Source organism: Bufo bufo, chromosome 2, assembly GCF_905171765.1.
Source record: "Bufo bufo chromosome 2, aBufBuf1.1, whole genome shotgun sequence".
Taxonomy (NCBI): Eukaryota; Metazoa; Chordata; class Amphibia; order Anura; family Bufonidae; genus Bufo; species Bufo bufo.
Genome location: NC_053390.1, coordinates 275,847,133 through 275,862,912, shown reverse-complemented (window position 1 = coordinate 275,862,912; position 15,780 = coordinate 275,847,133). Strand labels below are relative to the sequence as shown.

Genomic DNA, 15,780 nt, shown 5'->3' with positions numbered 1-15,780 from the left:
TAATCAAATAATGCCATTTCAGCATGGCTTCATGAAGGATCGGTCATGTCAAACTAATTCAATCAGTTTCTATGAGGAGGTAAGTTCTAGACTTGACAGCAGCGAATCAATGGATGTCGTATATCTGGACTTCTCCAAAGCATTTGACACTGTACTGCATGAAAGGTTAGTATATAAAATGAGAATGCTTGGACTAGGAGAAAATGTCTGTATGTGGGTAAGTAACTGGCTCAGTAATAGAAAACAGAGGATGGTTATTAATGGTACACACTCAGATTGGATCACTGTCACTAGTGGAGTACCTCAGGGGTCAGTATTGGGTCCTATTCTCTTCAATATATGTATTAATGATCTTGTAGAAGGCTTGCACAGTTCAATATCAATTTTTGCAGATGACACTAAGCTGTGTAAAGTAATTAACATGGAAGAGGACAGTATACTGCTACAGAGGGAGCTGGATAGATTGGAAGCTTTGGCAGATAAGTGGCAGATGAGGCTTAACACTGACAAATGTAAGGTTATGCGCATGGGACGGAATAATGCAAGTCACCTAGTACATACATGCATACTAAATGGTAAAACACTGGGTAACACTGACATGGAAAAGGACCTAGGAATTTTAGTGAACAGCAAACTAAACTGTAGAAACCAGTGTCAGGCAGCTGCTGCCAAGGCCAATAAGATAATAGGTTGCATCAAAAGGGGCATAGATGCCCGTGATGAGAACATAGTCCTGCCACTTTACAAATCACTAGTCAGACCACACATGGAGTACTGTGTACAGTTCTGGGCTCCTGTCAACAAGGCAGATAAAGCAGAGCTGAAGAGGGTACAGAGTAGGGCAACTAAAGTAATAACTGGAAAGGGGCAACTACAGTACCCTGAAAGATTATCAAAATAAGGGTTATTCACTTTAGAAAAAATTTGAATGAGGGGAGATCTAATAACTATGTATAAATATATCAGGGGTCAGTACAGAGATCTCTCCCATTATCTACTTATCCCCAGGACTGTGACAAGGGGACATCCTCTGCATCTGGAGGAAAGAATGTTTGTACACAAACATAGAAGAGGATTCTTTATGGTAAGAGCAGTGAGACTATGGAACTCTCAACCTGAGGAGGTGGTGATGGTGAATTAATTAAAAGAGTTTAAGAGGGGCTTGGATAAGTGTTGATCGAGCACCAAAGTGCTCGGGTAGAACACTTTGCGATGCTCGGGTGCTCTACAGAGCACCAGAGCACAATGGAAGTCAATGGGAGAAACTGAGTATTAAACCAGGCACCCCCTGCTCTGAGGAAAGGGTGTCGGGTCCCACTGAGGTCTATGCAGAAGATTGCTGTACAGTCAGGGAATCCCCCAGGGTGAGTCCACGGCTTAGGAGTCCCTGTTCTGACTCCATATATAGCTATGTCCATATATGGAGTCAGTGCTTGGGGACAATCAGTGTATTTAAATCTAATCTAGCCTCTATTTATGAAAACTTTCTGCTGGGATTTGAACTCACAACCTTCTACATTAGAGGCAAGGACTTTAACCATTTCATATTTCAGTGCAGGTTAACATGTAGCTGTATAGCGTAGTAGTTAAAGTTCTTGTCTCTAATGTAGAAGGTTGTGAGTTCCAATCCCGGCAGAAATGTTTCAGAAATAGAGGCTAAATTAAATTCATATATTTAAAAAAAAAAATTGCAATTGTAAAAAATGTATGGCATAAAATAAATGTGCAATTACTAATATATATATATATATATATATATATATATACACCCTCACCTAAAGAATTATTAGGAACACCATACTAATATGGTGTTGGACCCCCTTTTGCCTTCAGAACTGCCTTAATTCTACGTGGCATTGATTCCACAAGGTGCTGATAGCATTCTTTAGAAATGTTGGCCCATATTGATAGGATAGCATGTTGCAGTTTATGGAGATTTGAGGGATGCACATCCAGGGCACGAAGCTCCTGTTCCACCACATCCCAAAGATGCTCTATTGGGTTGAGATCTGGTGACTGTGGGGGCCATTTTAGTTCAGTGAACTCATTGTCATGTTCAAGAAACCAATTTGAAATGATTCGAGCTTTGTGACATGGTGCATTATCCTGCTGGAAGTAGCCATCAGAGGATGGGTACATGATGGTCATGAAGGGATGGACATGGACAGAAACAATGCTCAGGTAGCCCGTGGCATTCAAACGATGCCCAATTGGCACTAGGGGGCCTAAAGTGTGCCCAGAAAACATCCCCCACACCATTGCACCACCACCAGCAGCCTGCACAGTAGTAACAAGGCATGATGGATACATGTTCTCATTCTGTTTACGCCAAATTCGGACTCTACCATTTGAATGTCTCAACAGAAATCAAGACTCATCAGACCAGGCAACATTTTTCCAGTCTTCAACAGTCCAATTTTGGTGATCTAGTGCAAATTGTAGCCTCTTTTTCCTATTTGTAGTGGAGATGAGTGGTACCCGGTGGGGTCTTCTGCTGTTGTAGCCCATCCGCCTCAAGGTTGTGCGTGTTGTGGCTTCCCAAATGCTTTGCTGCATACCTCGGTTGTAACGAGTGGTTATTTCAGTCAATGTTGCTCTTCTATCAGCTTGAATCAGTCGGCCCATTCTCCTCTGACCTCTAGCATCCACAAGGCATTTTCGCCCACAGGACTGCCGCATACGGGATGTTTTTCCCTTTTCACACCATTCTTTGTAAACCATAGAAATGGTTGTGCGTGAAAATCCCAGTAACTGAGCAGATTGTGAAATACTCAGACCGGCCCGTCTGGCACCAACAACCATGCCACACTCAAAATTGCTTAAATCACCTTTCTTTCCCATTCTGACATTCAGTTTGGAGTTCAGGAGATTGTCTTGACCAGGACAACACCCCTAAATGCATTGAAGCAACTGCCATGTGATTGGTTGACTAGATAATTGCATTAATGAGAAACAGAACAGGTGTTCCTAATAATTCTTTAGGTGAGTGTATATATATATATACACTGCGTGCAGAATTATTAGGCAAATTAGTATTTTGACCACATCATCCTCTTTATGCATGTTGTCTTACTCCAAGCTGTATAGGCTCGAAAGCCTACTACCAATTAAGCATATTAGATGATGTGCATCTCTGTAATGAGAAGGGGTGTGGTCTAATGACATCAACACCCTATATTAGGTGTGCATAATTATTAGGCAACTTCCTTTCCTTTGGCAAAATGGGTCAAAAGAAGGACTTGACAGGCTCAGAAAAGTCAAAAATAATGAGATATCTTGCAGAGGGATGCAGCACTCTTGAAATTGCAAAGCTTCTGAAGCGTGATCATCGAACAATCAAGCATTTCATTCAAAATAGTCAACAGGGTCGCAAGAAGCGTGTGGAAAAACCAAGGCGCAAAATAACTGCCCATGAACTGAGAAAAGTCAAGCGTGCAGCTGCCAAGATGCCACTTGCCACCAGTTTGGCCATATTTCAGAGCTGCAACATCACTGGAGTGCCCAAAAGCACAAGGTGTGCAATACTCAGAGACATGGCCAAGGTAAGAAAAGCTGAAAGATGACCACCACTGAACAAGACACACAAGCTGAAACGTCAAGACTGGGCCAAGAAATATCTCAAGACTGATTTTTCTAAGGTTTTATGGACTGATGAAATGAGAGTGAGTCTTGATGGGCCAGATGGATGGGCCCGTGGCTGGATTGGTAAAGGGCAGAGAGCTCCAGTCCGACTCAGACGCCAGCAAGGTGGAGGTGGAGTACTGGTTTGGGCTGGTATCATCAAAGATGAGCTTGTGGGGCCTTTTCGGGTTGAGGATGGAGTCAAGCTCAACTCCCAGTCCTACTGCCAGTTTCTGGAAGACACCTTCTTCAAGCAGTGGTACAGGAAGAAGTCTGCATCCTTCAAGAAAAACATGATTTTCATGCAGGACAATGCTCCATCACACGCGTCCAAGTACTCCACAGCGTGGCTTGCAAGAAAGGGTATAAAAGAAGAAAATCTAATGACATGGCCTCCTTGTTCACCTGATCTGAACCCCATTGAGAACCTGTGGTCCATCATCAAATGTGAGATTTACAAGGAGGGAAAACAGTACACCTCTCTGAACAGTGTCTGGGAGGCTGTGGTTGCTGCTGCACGCAATGTTGATGGTGAACAGATCAAAACACTGACAGAATCCATGGATGGCAGGCTTTTGAGTGTCCTTGCAAAGAAAGGTGGCTATATTGGTCACTGATTTGTTTTTGTCTTGTTTTTGAATGTCAAAAATGTATATTTGTGAATGTTGAGATGTTATATTGGTTTCACTGGTAAAAATAAATAATTGAAATGGGTAAATATTTGTTTTTTGTTAAGTTGCCTAATAATTATGCACAGTAATAGTCACCTGCACACACAGATATCCCCCTAAAATAGCTAAAACTAAAAACAAACTAAAAACTACTTCCAAAAATATTCAGCTTTGATATTAATGAGTTTTTTGGGTTCATTGAGAACATGGTTGTTGTTCAATAATAAAATTAATCCTCAAAAATACAACTTGCCTAATAATTCTGCACTCCCTGTAAAGATAAAATCATACTTCTGATATATATGAATGCATAATATATGGGAAACTACTACTGATATTTTTAGCCACAATATAATTACATATATTATAATTAGAGACAGCCTTGCGGTTCGCGATTCGCCGAACATGCGAACATATGGAGAAATTCGCGCCCGCCATATTCTTTTACATTATGAAGAACTTTGACCCATGACACATCTATCAGGTGGTACAGGACAGCCAATTGAGACATTTCAGCACATGGACATACCCCCTACCTTATAAATAAACCTGATCTGGCCGCCATTTTACATTCAGTGTTTTGCCAGTGTGTGGAGCAGGGACAGGACACCAAACGCTAGCTAATAGGGCCACAAAAGCCATTTTAAGGACTAGTATAGGTGTGCTATCGATATGTGTGATACACAGAGGGGTGCGATATACTTATAATATACTTTTATAATGAGTCAAAAACACATAGATTTATATAGTGATCACCTGGAAGTCAGGGGCCTAGGGGCTTACTAAGGCCATTTTTATATAAGGTAAGGTTCCGGACGGAGTCGCTCTTATCAGGGCGGGTGGTCTGTGGTTAGGCTATCAGGGCCAGAATAGCACCCCCCTGTAGGGCAATATCAGGGACAGTTCTTTGCCCACCCTGTCCTTCAATACCACATCATCATCTAGCCCAGGGATAGATGTTTTTTGCTTTCCCTCCGGGATTCATGGATGTGCACTGGAACCCCCCGGATTGTGGTAGGACATATGGTTTCTGATTTGGTGCCGCCGATCACCTAATTTAGTGCCGCCGAGCACTTGTTATTGCCTACCACATCTATGCTTTTTGCTTAACTTTAATAATTTAATTTGTTTTCATTTTGAGGGATATATTTTCCATTCACACGTCCGCAAAATGGGTCCGCATCCGTTCCGCAATTTTGCGGAACGGGTGCAGAGCCATTCATTTTCAATGTGGCCGGAATGTGCTGTCCGCATCCGCATTTGCGGATCCGCACTTCCGCATCTGTGCTTCCGTTTCCGCAAAAAAATAGAACATGTCCTATTCTTGTCCGCAATTGAAGACAAGATTAGGCATTTTCTATTATAGTGCCGGAGATGTGCGGTCCACAAATTGCGGAATGCACATTGCCGGTGTCCGTGTTTTGCGGATCCGCAAAACACTTACGGACGTGTGAATTGACCCTCATAGTAAAATTATTAAAGGTTACGTTTTATCTTTATGTATATTCTAATGGATTGCCTTCCTTGTACAATGTTATAATATACTTTCTATGTTAGAAAGTATATTATAGTGCATTTGTATTGTGCGGCAGTTGTGTGCGGTTCCGCTGCGATACTGCAGGTATATAGAGGGACAAGCGTTATTGGAACAAATAGTTTCTACTGGTGTGATATACCAGTCGCCCCCCCAAAAAAATGGATTGAAGTGGGGTGTTATATACTAATATATATATATATATATACTAATGTATAGTGCATTTGCGCATGTGCGTACGTGAAAATTATATTGCCAATATTTCGCATTGAAAAAAATAATGAATGGAGATTGAAAATTCACTGTCCATGTTGTGGGACTATTTGTGCACTTCTAGTAATTATTTCTTGGCTGCAAATATGAGCTGAAAGTTTTTCAGGATGTCATTCTATTATGCGCGTGCGCACACTGCCACCTTATAGAAACAATACTTAAGATGGCTGTGGAGACAGCGGGTGTGAGGTGCGCATGCGTTCAATATCGTTGCGTGTCACTTCCTGCTTTCACACACCGATGACGTAATCTGGAGCATGCGCATTGTGACAAACCACACGCCGAGTGTGGCGTTACAACATATGAGACTTCTGATCCACCTGTTGGGTATGATTACATGTTTTCTTCTCCTTTGTTCTCCGCCCCTTGATTATGCTTTTATTGATGTTTTTATTGGGTTATTTACACAGCTATTATGCACATATGCACTTTATCTACATATGTATGAATTTTGTATATTATGCAGCATTGCTATTTTGATCACATTGTCGCATTGTTTCTTGTATATGTTATGTAATCGATCACTGTTTATATCACTATATAAAATGTATATCTGTAGTTTGTTCGGTGCCACCATTTTTTCCTATATATATATTAAATTTAGCCTCTATTTCTGAAAAGTTTCTGCTGGGATTTGAACTCACAACCTTCTACATTAGAGTCAAGAACCTTAACCACTATGCTGTTCAGCTACATGTTAACCTGCAGTGAAATATGAAATGATACTTCTGCTATATAGGAATACTTACTACATGACAAACTACTATGAGGTTTTTCTGACACAGTTTATCATTCAGCTTTATAGCTGAGTGGTTAAAGTTCTTGTTTCTAATGTAGATGGTTGTGAGTTCAAATCCTGGCAGAAACTTTTCAAAAATAGAGGCTAAATTGGATTTAAATGCACTGACTCGAGCATCGCACTCGAGCACACAAGGTATTCGGCGGAGCATCATGATGCTCGAGCCGAACTGGTGTTCGACCGAGCATACTCGCTCAACACTAGCTTGGATGTATTTCTGGAGTTTAATAATACTACAGGTTACAGCTACTAGAGAGGGGACCTTGATCCAGGGAGTTATTCTGATTGCCTGATTGGAGTTGAGAAGGAATTTTTTCCCCTTAGTGGGGAAAATTGGCTTCTACCTTTTTTGCCTTCCCCTGGATCAACTTGCAGGATAACAGGTCGAACTGGATGGACAGATGTCTTTTTTCGGCCTTATATACTATGTTACTATGAATGGGGAGATCTCTGGATCCATGCGAGGTACAGGGCTGGTTCTAGCTTTGTTAGAAAATTATTGTTATGTACTATATGATGTCTGATTTTTATTTTTACATTATTCACGGGATAACCCCTTTAAGTCTGCACCTTCAGTTTTTATGTATCATATTTTGTACTAATTTCTTTTTTGAAGAATTTTTTAGGTATTTGTCATCCATGATGTCCTTTTTCTCATCCATCATCACATTGACTACGATGTTAAAAAGGGACATTATGTTATACCAGAAGACTTCTGTGATACAAAAGTGCAAAAATCCCCCATTAAAAATGATTGTAGTCTATCATATGGAACATTTAAATTTTTTTATTTTTTTTTGCCCAGCTATGGGAGAAAGGTATGGGTTTGTCTAACTAAAACATTGGAGTAAATGGTAAAGGAAATGAGCAGAGGAAAGGGACATATGTAGTTACACAATAAAACTGATAAAAATCTGCATTCCATTCTCTTGTTCAAGCAGGCATACTCTGTTTTAAGGATTATCAGGAACGGAAGTTTATATAAGAGCTTCTTCCTGATAATTGTCCCATGTAAATGTGCAGCCAATCAACTAATGAACAAGTAAAGTGATTGTTTATGTGGCTCAATCAATCATTCTGTGTCGGTAGCACATTGCTGTATATAAACAGGCTCTCCTGCCCACAAATAAGGAAACTCTATGAGGATGAATGATCATAGTAATGATCATTCATCATTATATACTCTTGATTACCACATGGAAACACAGCTAGTGAGCAAGCAATGGTTGTAAATGAATGTTTATATGAACGCCTGTCCCTGATCATTGCCCAGTGATATCAGCACATGTACAAGGACCTTTAGCCCAGGACTGGCAGGCATCTTCCTTAGCTACTTAAGGTATTAATGGGTAGATTAATGTCCCTGCCCTGTTGTCTCCCAGATCCCTATTAGAATTATTGTCTGTGACCATGACATTTTGATCTTTTAGAAAGCAGGAAGTCATGTCATTGTTAGATAAATGCATGCAGGAGGACATCATGTGAAGTAGAAAATGACTGTGCTAATCATGAATGGCATGTTGTATCTGGTACATAAGGGTAATTATACACAAGCCAAATTCAGCCCAGAATGAGCACTGGTCAATGATATAACAAATCATATATAACAAATTATTCATTATATTTATGATACTTTTTTATTTCCTTTTAGGTCATACAGACTGAGGGGTCTTCAGGCCCATGTAGAATGCACCATGAATGCTTGGATTCTTCTGCCTCAGATGCACATTATATGTTTGCCAGAAGAGTCAGACTGTAAAGTTGGATTTATGGCTAGAAAAAATTGTTATTTGGTAATTTGTTTGCTTTTTGGAAAAAAAAAATAAAGCAATATGTTTCTCACCTTTATGTTGTCTTTATTTATTTTTTAAATAATATTTTCATATTGGGAATAGTCGTGATGTTCTCTGAACTTTTGTTTCTTATTGATGGAGGGGAGGATGATCTGCTGCTTTCAACTATCTCAGGTATACTGCATCTCAGATCCGAGATTATACCCAGTCGGTACCAAACAACAAAGGTAATCTTGTTTTGGGAGTCAGAGATGTAACAGGGATTTGTTGCCTTGGAAATATCAATTCACAATGTTAAAAACAAGACCAAGCCTTGTCAATGTAATTAGCTTCTTCAGGAGGAAAGCTGAGACGCTAAGTAACAGTTGCTTCTCCTGTGTCTGCACAAACATTTAAGCAGCGGTGCTCGTGGTGCCTCGTCTGAACCTGAAATCTATTCACTAAGCCTCACAAGTGCAATGATTTCCTGAGAACAACACTTACTGAGCAATTTATGACAAGCCAAATGCCAACGCTGCAGAATACAAAGCTTGTGGTGTTATGATGTGTCAAAGCTTGCAGGTGTAAACTGTAAATATGGGTAGGTCACAAGGGATGGGATATCAGGAATATGATATATAGGTAACAGACTTAGCTCAAATTGTATGTCACTACTGGGTAGGACTGACCTAGAACCATACCTCATAAAAGAAGTGCCATACATAATATTGTGCTGATCTACTGTCTTGCAAAAAATAAATAAATAATGAAATTGAAATATGATATGCACAATATAGAGGATTTTAAAGTTGGTATTAATATATAGAAAAGATAATTAGTAGTAAAAGCATATATTATTATGCAAATATATGGCAACTTTTGAAACAATCTTGATCCAAAATATTCTACCATTCTGTACTGGTTACTAGGCCAGGACTTAGGGTAAAATTCAGCCCTGGCATTTTAAAACAGACAGGCCCTCTTGTTGGTGAATGTGAAATATGATTGCGCCCCACCCCAGTGCTAATGGTATATTTGAATGGACATTACATTACATTCACCACTGCTAAACAAAAAGAAGAATACAGCAATACATACCCATTGCTTCCAATGACATCTCCTCTGATGTAGACGTTCTCTTTCCTCATCTTCTCCTTTGGGAGCAGACCATAATGACATCTCACAGCCACGTCTTGTCTCTGCAGAGCTTGGCATACATACATATTAGATTCCTCACTTTTCCATCATCCTCCCCCTTGTGGTGCCCGAGCAGTGTTATCCTGCTGCTACCTCCAATACTGTGCCGTTGTGCTCCCCCAATGTCCCCAAATACTATACTGCAGAAATTATAGTACCATACAGATAGTTCCCCCATAGAAATAGTGCTCCCAAAATTCCCACCAATTATAATTCTCTCCAAGTGTGTTTTCATTACTATTAGGCCCCCTACAGTGATAATGCTTCCTGAGAATGGCCCTGTTAGTAGTAGTGCCCTTCATATTATGCCCAATAATAATGCTCCCCCACTATACCACCAATAGTAATAATGTCCCCTAAAGTGCTTCCATAAGTAATAATGCCCTTCTATAATGCCCCATTAGTTAATATAGGCCCTTCTATAGTTCTCCCCGTACTGTAGTTATCATTGGCACCTCTATAGTTCCCCCAGTAGTTAATATAGTACCCTCTATAGTGCCCCCGGTAGTTATCATTGGCAACTCTATAGTGCCCCCAGTAGTTATTATAGACCCCTCTGTAGTGCCCCCAGTAGTTATTATTGACCCCTCTATGGAATCCCAAGTAAGTATTATTGGTCCTTCTATAGCGCCCCCAGTAGTTATTATAGGCTACTTTATAGTGCCACAATAGTTAATATAGGCCACTTTATAGTGCCCTAGTAGTTAATATAGGCCCTTCTTTGGTGCCCCAGTAGTTAACATAGGCCTCTCTACAGTGCTCTCAGTAGTTATCATTGGCCCCTCTACAGGGACCCCAGTAGTTATTATAGGTCCCTCTTTAGTGCCTCTTTTAGTTATCATTGGTCCCTCTATGGTTCTTCCAGTAGTTATTATAGGCCTCTTTATAGTGCCCTAGTAATTATAAGCCCCTTTATAGTGCACCCAGTAGTTATTATAGGCCCCTTTATAAAGCCCCAGTAGTTATTATAAGCCCACCTGTAGTGCCCTCAGCAGCTTTAGGATCCCCAAAAGTGACACAAAAAAAGCCTGAAATACTCAGTCTTCCACTTTGCTTCAATCTGCGAAACAAGATTCTGGCCTGTAGCCTAAGTTCCAACTTCCTGGCGTCCCAGCACAGGGGGCCACTGTAAAGACGTTGTGTCATCTGCATCCTGGCAAGATAACGTCATTGTGCTGCCCTACAGCCTTCAAGCCTAGCGGCCTGTGACCTATATGAGAGTGAACAGCGGGGCTGAGAACCATTGTACATACTATACTGTACATTCTATACATCTTATCAATTGGCTATCAAATAAGCATCTACGCCCTTTAGACCACAGATGATCAAGCTCATACATTCACTTCAAGGTCAGTGCAGTGCACAGCACTAAATAGGAAGGATAAATAGAATTCCCTCGGTTCGCTCCAAATATCAGCATCAGTCACAATCTAGTATGCATATGTAATGCCCCAGAGTGTTCTTACCACTCCTACGCCCTGCTTCTATCAGTGTATGCTAATATCATGTCATCTTGTGTATTTATTTCAGGCCCACTACACTGTGTATTCCTAATAATGTTTGCAACTGTTATGTTAACGTGTAATGTGCCTAGTTTACCAGCAGGTGGCATAAAACATGGCAGAGCTACAGTTAGATAGAATGGAGCTTTCCATTCCATCTAACCCCCCTCTGTGGAGGAGTGGATGAGTCCCACTTCCTGCAGGAAGGGTGGGGACCTGTTCTAGTCAGTCTAGCTTACCCCCTGCCAAGGGAGGGTGTGCTGGGCACGTCTCTGTTGGACGTGCCCAAGCCAAGTCAGCCAGAGCACCCTCAGCTCTGCTGGACATGGAGGCCAAAGCATAAAGCCTCAGGAGCAATGAGTATAGTTCCCTGGCATAACCTAAGAGTCAGACTACAAAGAGAGAAAGTGCAGCAGACAGAAGAATCTGAGTTATACAGTCAGCCTATCAGTACAGCAGAGCCAGAGAGAAACAAGTGTAGCAGAGCTGAGTTTGCCTGCCAAGTGTAATGCTAAAGCCTGCTGGGACAAAGATAAAGCTTGAAGATTGTCTTGGATTAACATTTATTCAAGTAAAGCTGCTGTTCAACATTATAAGGTCTGGACTCGATTCTTTCTTCAATCCCTCAATTATTCCCCCTATTTATTATTTATTGCTTTGGAGCCAAAGCATGGGGTCCAGCCGTATCCAGGTAGGAGCACCGTGACACATATAAAGGAACATTTTAGGCCGCACTATACCACTCGGCATTCCTACACCTGGGACTCGCGTCATACATCTATTAAGGGCCCTAGGGGGAGGCGCCCATTGCACATATACAGCTATTTACATAGACCTCTTTCACATGAGCTACAGTATACAGAATGTGCCAACTTCATTGGAAAATTATTGATTTTGCCCATAAGTTGAATACATTTTGTCTGCAATTGTGTTCAGTCTTGCTGTTTTTCTGTCCGAATTGCATCCACTTGTCATTCATTTTTCATGCCTGAAAATAAGAAATTTTAAATAACACACAGCATCTCCTAGCAAGAATCAGTGAAAAACGGTCTGTATCCAGATGCCATCCATGTGTTGTCAGTTTTTTTTGTCTAATGACACTTTGACTTGAATGGACCAGTTGTGTAAAAAACATATGAAGATAGAACAAGCTATTTCCTGAATGGACAGATAGTCAGTGAAAAACAATGCCCATGTGCATATACCCATAAAAATGAATGGGTCAGGGTTCAGTCCGGATGCTCTCCATTTTAAAAATGGACCAAACCCGGATGCAATAGAGAATAAGAATTCTACTATTTTCTAAATCATTGGGGTATGACCAGATATGAGATTCAGCCAGTTCCCTCAGGTTCTCCAGATCCAGTTTTTAAAATTACAGCGGCAGCTGGAGATGAGCCCTTTCATTCCATAGTTGAGCTTCTTAGGCTTTTTAAAAGTTGGGTGGTATGTGTGTAGTGTATATATGGTGTATTTATGTATGTGTACCATGTATATGGTGCATTTATGTGTGTTGCACATACAGTGGGATGCGAAAGTTTGGGCAACCTTGTTAATCGTCATGATTTTCCTGTATAAATCGTTGGTTGTTACTATAAAAAATGTCAGTTAAATCTATCATATAGGAGACACACACAGTGATATTTGAGAAGCGAAATGAAGTTTATTGGATTTACAGAAAGTGTGCTATAATTGTTTAAACAAAATTAAGCAGGTGCATACATTTGGGCACTGTTGTCATTTTATTGATTCCAAAACCTTTAGAACTAATTATTGGAACTCAAATTGGCTTGGTAAGCTAAGTGATCCCTGACCTACATACACAGGTGAATCCAATTATGAGAGAGTATTTAAGGGGGTCAATTTTAAGTTTCCCTCCTCTTTTAATTTTCTCTGAAGAATAGCAACATGGGGGTCTCAAAACAACTCTCAAATGACCTGAAGACAAAGATTGTTCACCATCATGGTTTAGGGGAAGGATACAGAACGCTGTCTCAGAGATTTCAGCTGTCTGTTTCCACAGTTAGGAACATATTGAGGAAATGGAAGACCACAGGCTCAGTTCAAGTTAAGGCTCGAAGTGGCAGACCAAGAAAAATCTCGGATAGACAGAAGCGACGAATGGTGAGAACAGTCAGAGTCAACCCACAGACCAGCACCAAAGACCTACAACATCATCTTGCTGCAGATGGAGTCACTGTGCATCGTTCAACCATTCGGCACACTTTACACAAGGAGATGCTGTATGCGAGAGTGATGCAGAGGAAGCCTTTTCTCCGCCCACAGCACAAAAAGTGCCGCTTGAGGTGGGCTAAAGCACATTTGGACAAGCCAGCTTCATTTTGGAATAAGGTGCTGTGGACTGATGTAACTAAAATTGAGTTATTTGGCCATAACAAGGGGCGTTATGATGGAGGAAAAACCACACAGCATTCCAAGAAAAACACCTGCTACCTACAGTAAAATATGGTGGTGGTTACATCATGCTGTGGGGCTGTGTGGCCAGTGCAGGGACTGGGAATCTTGTCAAAGTTGAGGGACGCATGGATTCCACTCAGTATCAGCAGATTCTGGAGACCAATGTCCAGGAATCAGTGACAAAGCTGAAGCTGCGCCGGGGCTGGATCTTTCAACAAGACAACGACCCTAAACACTGCTCAAAATCCACTAAGGCATTTATGCAGAGGAACAAGTACAACGTTCTGGAATGGCCATATCAGTCCCCAGACCTGAATATAATTGAAAATCTGTGGTGTGACTTAAAGAGAGCTGTCCATGCTTGGAAGCCATCAGACCTGAATGAACTAAAGATGTTTTGTAAAGAGGAATGGTCCAAAATACCTTCAACCAGAATCCAGACTCTCATTGCAACCTACAGGAAGCGTTTAGAGGCTGTAATTTCTGCAAAAGGAGGATCTACAAAATATTGATTTCACCCAACTTTTAAAAAGCCTAAGAAGCTCAACTATGGAATGGAAGCGCTCATCTCCAGCTGCCGCTGTAATTTTAAAAACTGGATCTGGAGAACCTGAGGGAACTGGCTGAATCCCATATCTGGTCATACCCCAATGATTTAGAAAATAGTAGAATTCTTATTCTCTTTTGCATCCGGGTTTGGTCCATTTTTAAAATGGAGACGATTAACAGGGTTGCCCAAACTTTCGCATCCCACTGTATATGGTGTATGTAAATGTAAACATGTGTCGTGACGTCGTGTGTCTGCCGTTGAGTAGGGAACATATTGTTAAAAAATTTAATCCCACCCCTGGATATGATCACACGTATCTCTCGTGATACGGTTGGGTTGCGGTCAAGCTGCTGTCAAGAACCGCATGGCAATTAGCCCGCAGCTGCCTTTTATTTAACTAATGAAGACCGCACTGTATAGTCAGTCTTCATTTTTAATGGCCATACGCTATTGAAGTTGCCACATGGCCATTAACAATGAAGACCGACTAAACAGTGCGGTCTTCATTAGGTAGGCAGCAGCGGGCTAATTGGCTGCACGGTTCTTGACCACAGCATGGCCGCAACCCGACTGGAACACAACTGCTCTGTGTTCATACCCTTAGGGTTCATGCACACGAACGTATTTTCTTTCCGTGTCCGTTCTGTTTTTTTTTGCGGACCGTATGCGGAACCATTCATTCAATGGGTCCGCAAAAAAAAAAGGAAGGTACTCCGTGTGCATTCCGTTTCTGTATGTCCGTATTTCCGCACCGCAAAAAAATAGAACATGTCCTATTATTGTACGCATTACAGACAAGGACAGTGATATTTGAGAAGCAAAATGAAGTTTATTGGATTTACAGAAAGTGTGCTATAATTGTTTAAACAAAATTAAGCAGGTGCATACATTTGGGCACTGTTGTCATTTTATTGATTCCAAAACCTTTAGAACTAATTATTGGAACTCAAATTGGCTTGGTAAGCTAAGTGATCCCTGACCTACATACACAGGTGAATCCAATTATGAGAGAGTATTTAAGGGGGTCAATTGTAAGTTTCCCTCCTCTTTTAATTTTCTCTGAAGAGTAGCAACATGGGGGTCTTAAAACAACTCTCAAATGACCTGAAGACAAAGATTGTTCACCATCATGGTTTAGGGGAAGGATACAGAAAGCTGTCTCAGAGATTTCAGCTGTCTGTTTCCACAGTTAGGAACATATTGAGGAAATGGAAGACCACAGGCTCAGTTCAAGTTAAGGCTCGAAGTGGCAGACCAAGAAAAATCTCGGATAGACAGAAGCGACGAATGGTGAGAACAGTCAGAGTCAACCCACAGACCAGCACCAAAGACCTACAACATCATCTTGCTGTACTGTTCTATTAGGGGCTAGCTGTTCCGTTCCGCAAAATACGGAATGCACACGGACGTCATCCATATTTTTTGCGGATCCTTTTTTTGCGG

General features: G+C 41.1%; 1 protein-coding gene across 2 annotated transcripts in view; it reads left to right on the top strand.

Annotated features, from left to right (window-relative positions):
* The window catches only part of MYO18B (myosin XVIIIB), an 884,719-nt gene extending 875,981 nt beyond the window's left edge, over positions 1-8,738 (top strand). For both annotated transcript variants that reach the window (XM_040416566.1, XM_040416565.1), the window contains one exon: positions 8,550-8,738. In XM_040416566.1, coding sequence (XP_040272500.1) covers positions 8,550-8,563 — 14 coding nt within the window. In that variant the 3' untranslated portion in view covers positions 8,564-8,738. The remainder of the gene's footprint in view (positions 1-8,549) is intronic.
* The last annotated feature ends 7,042 nt before the right edge of the window (positions 8,739-15,780 follow it).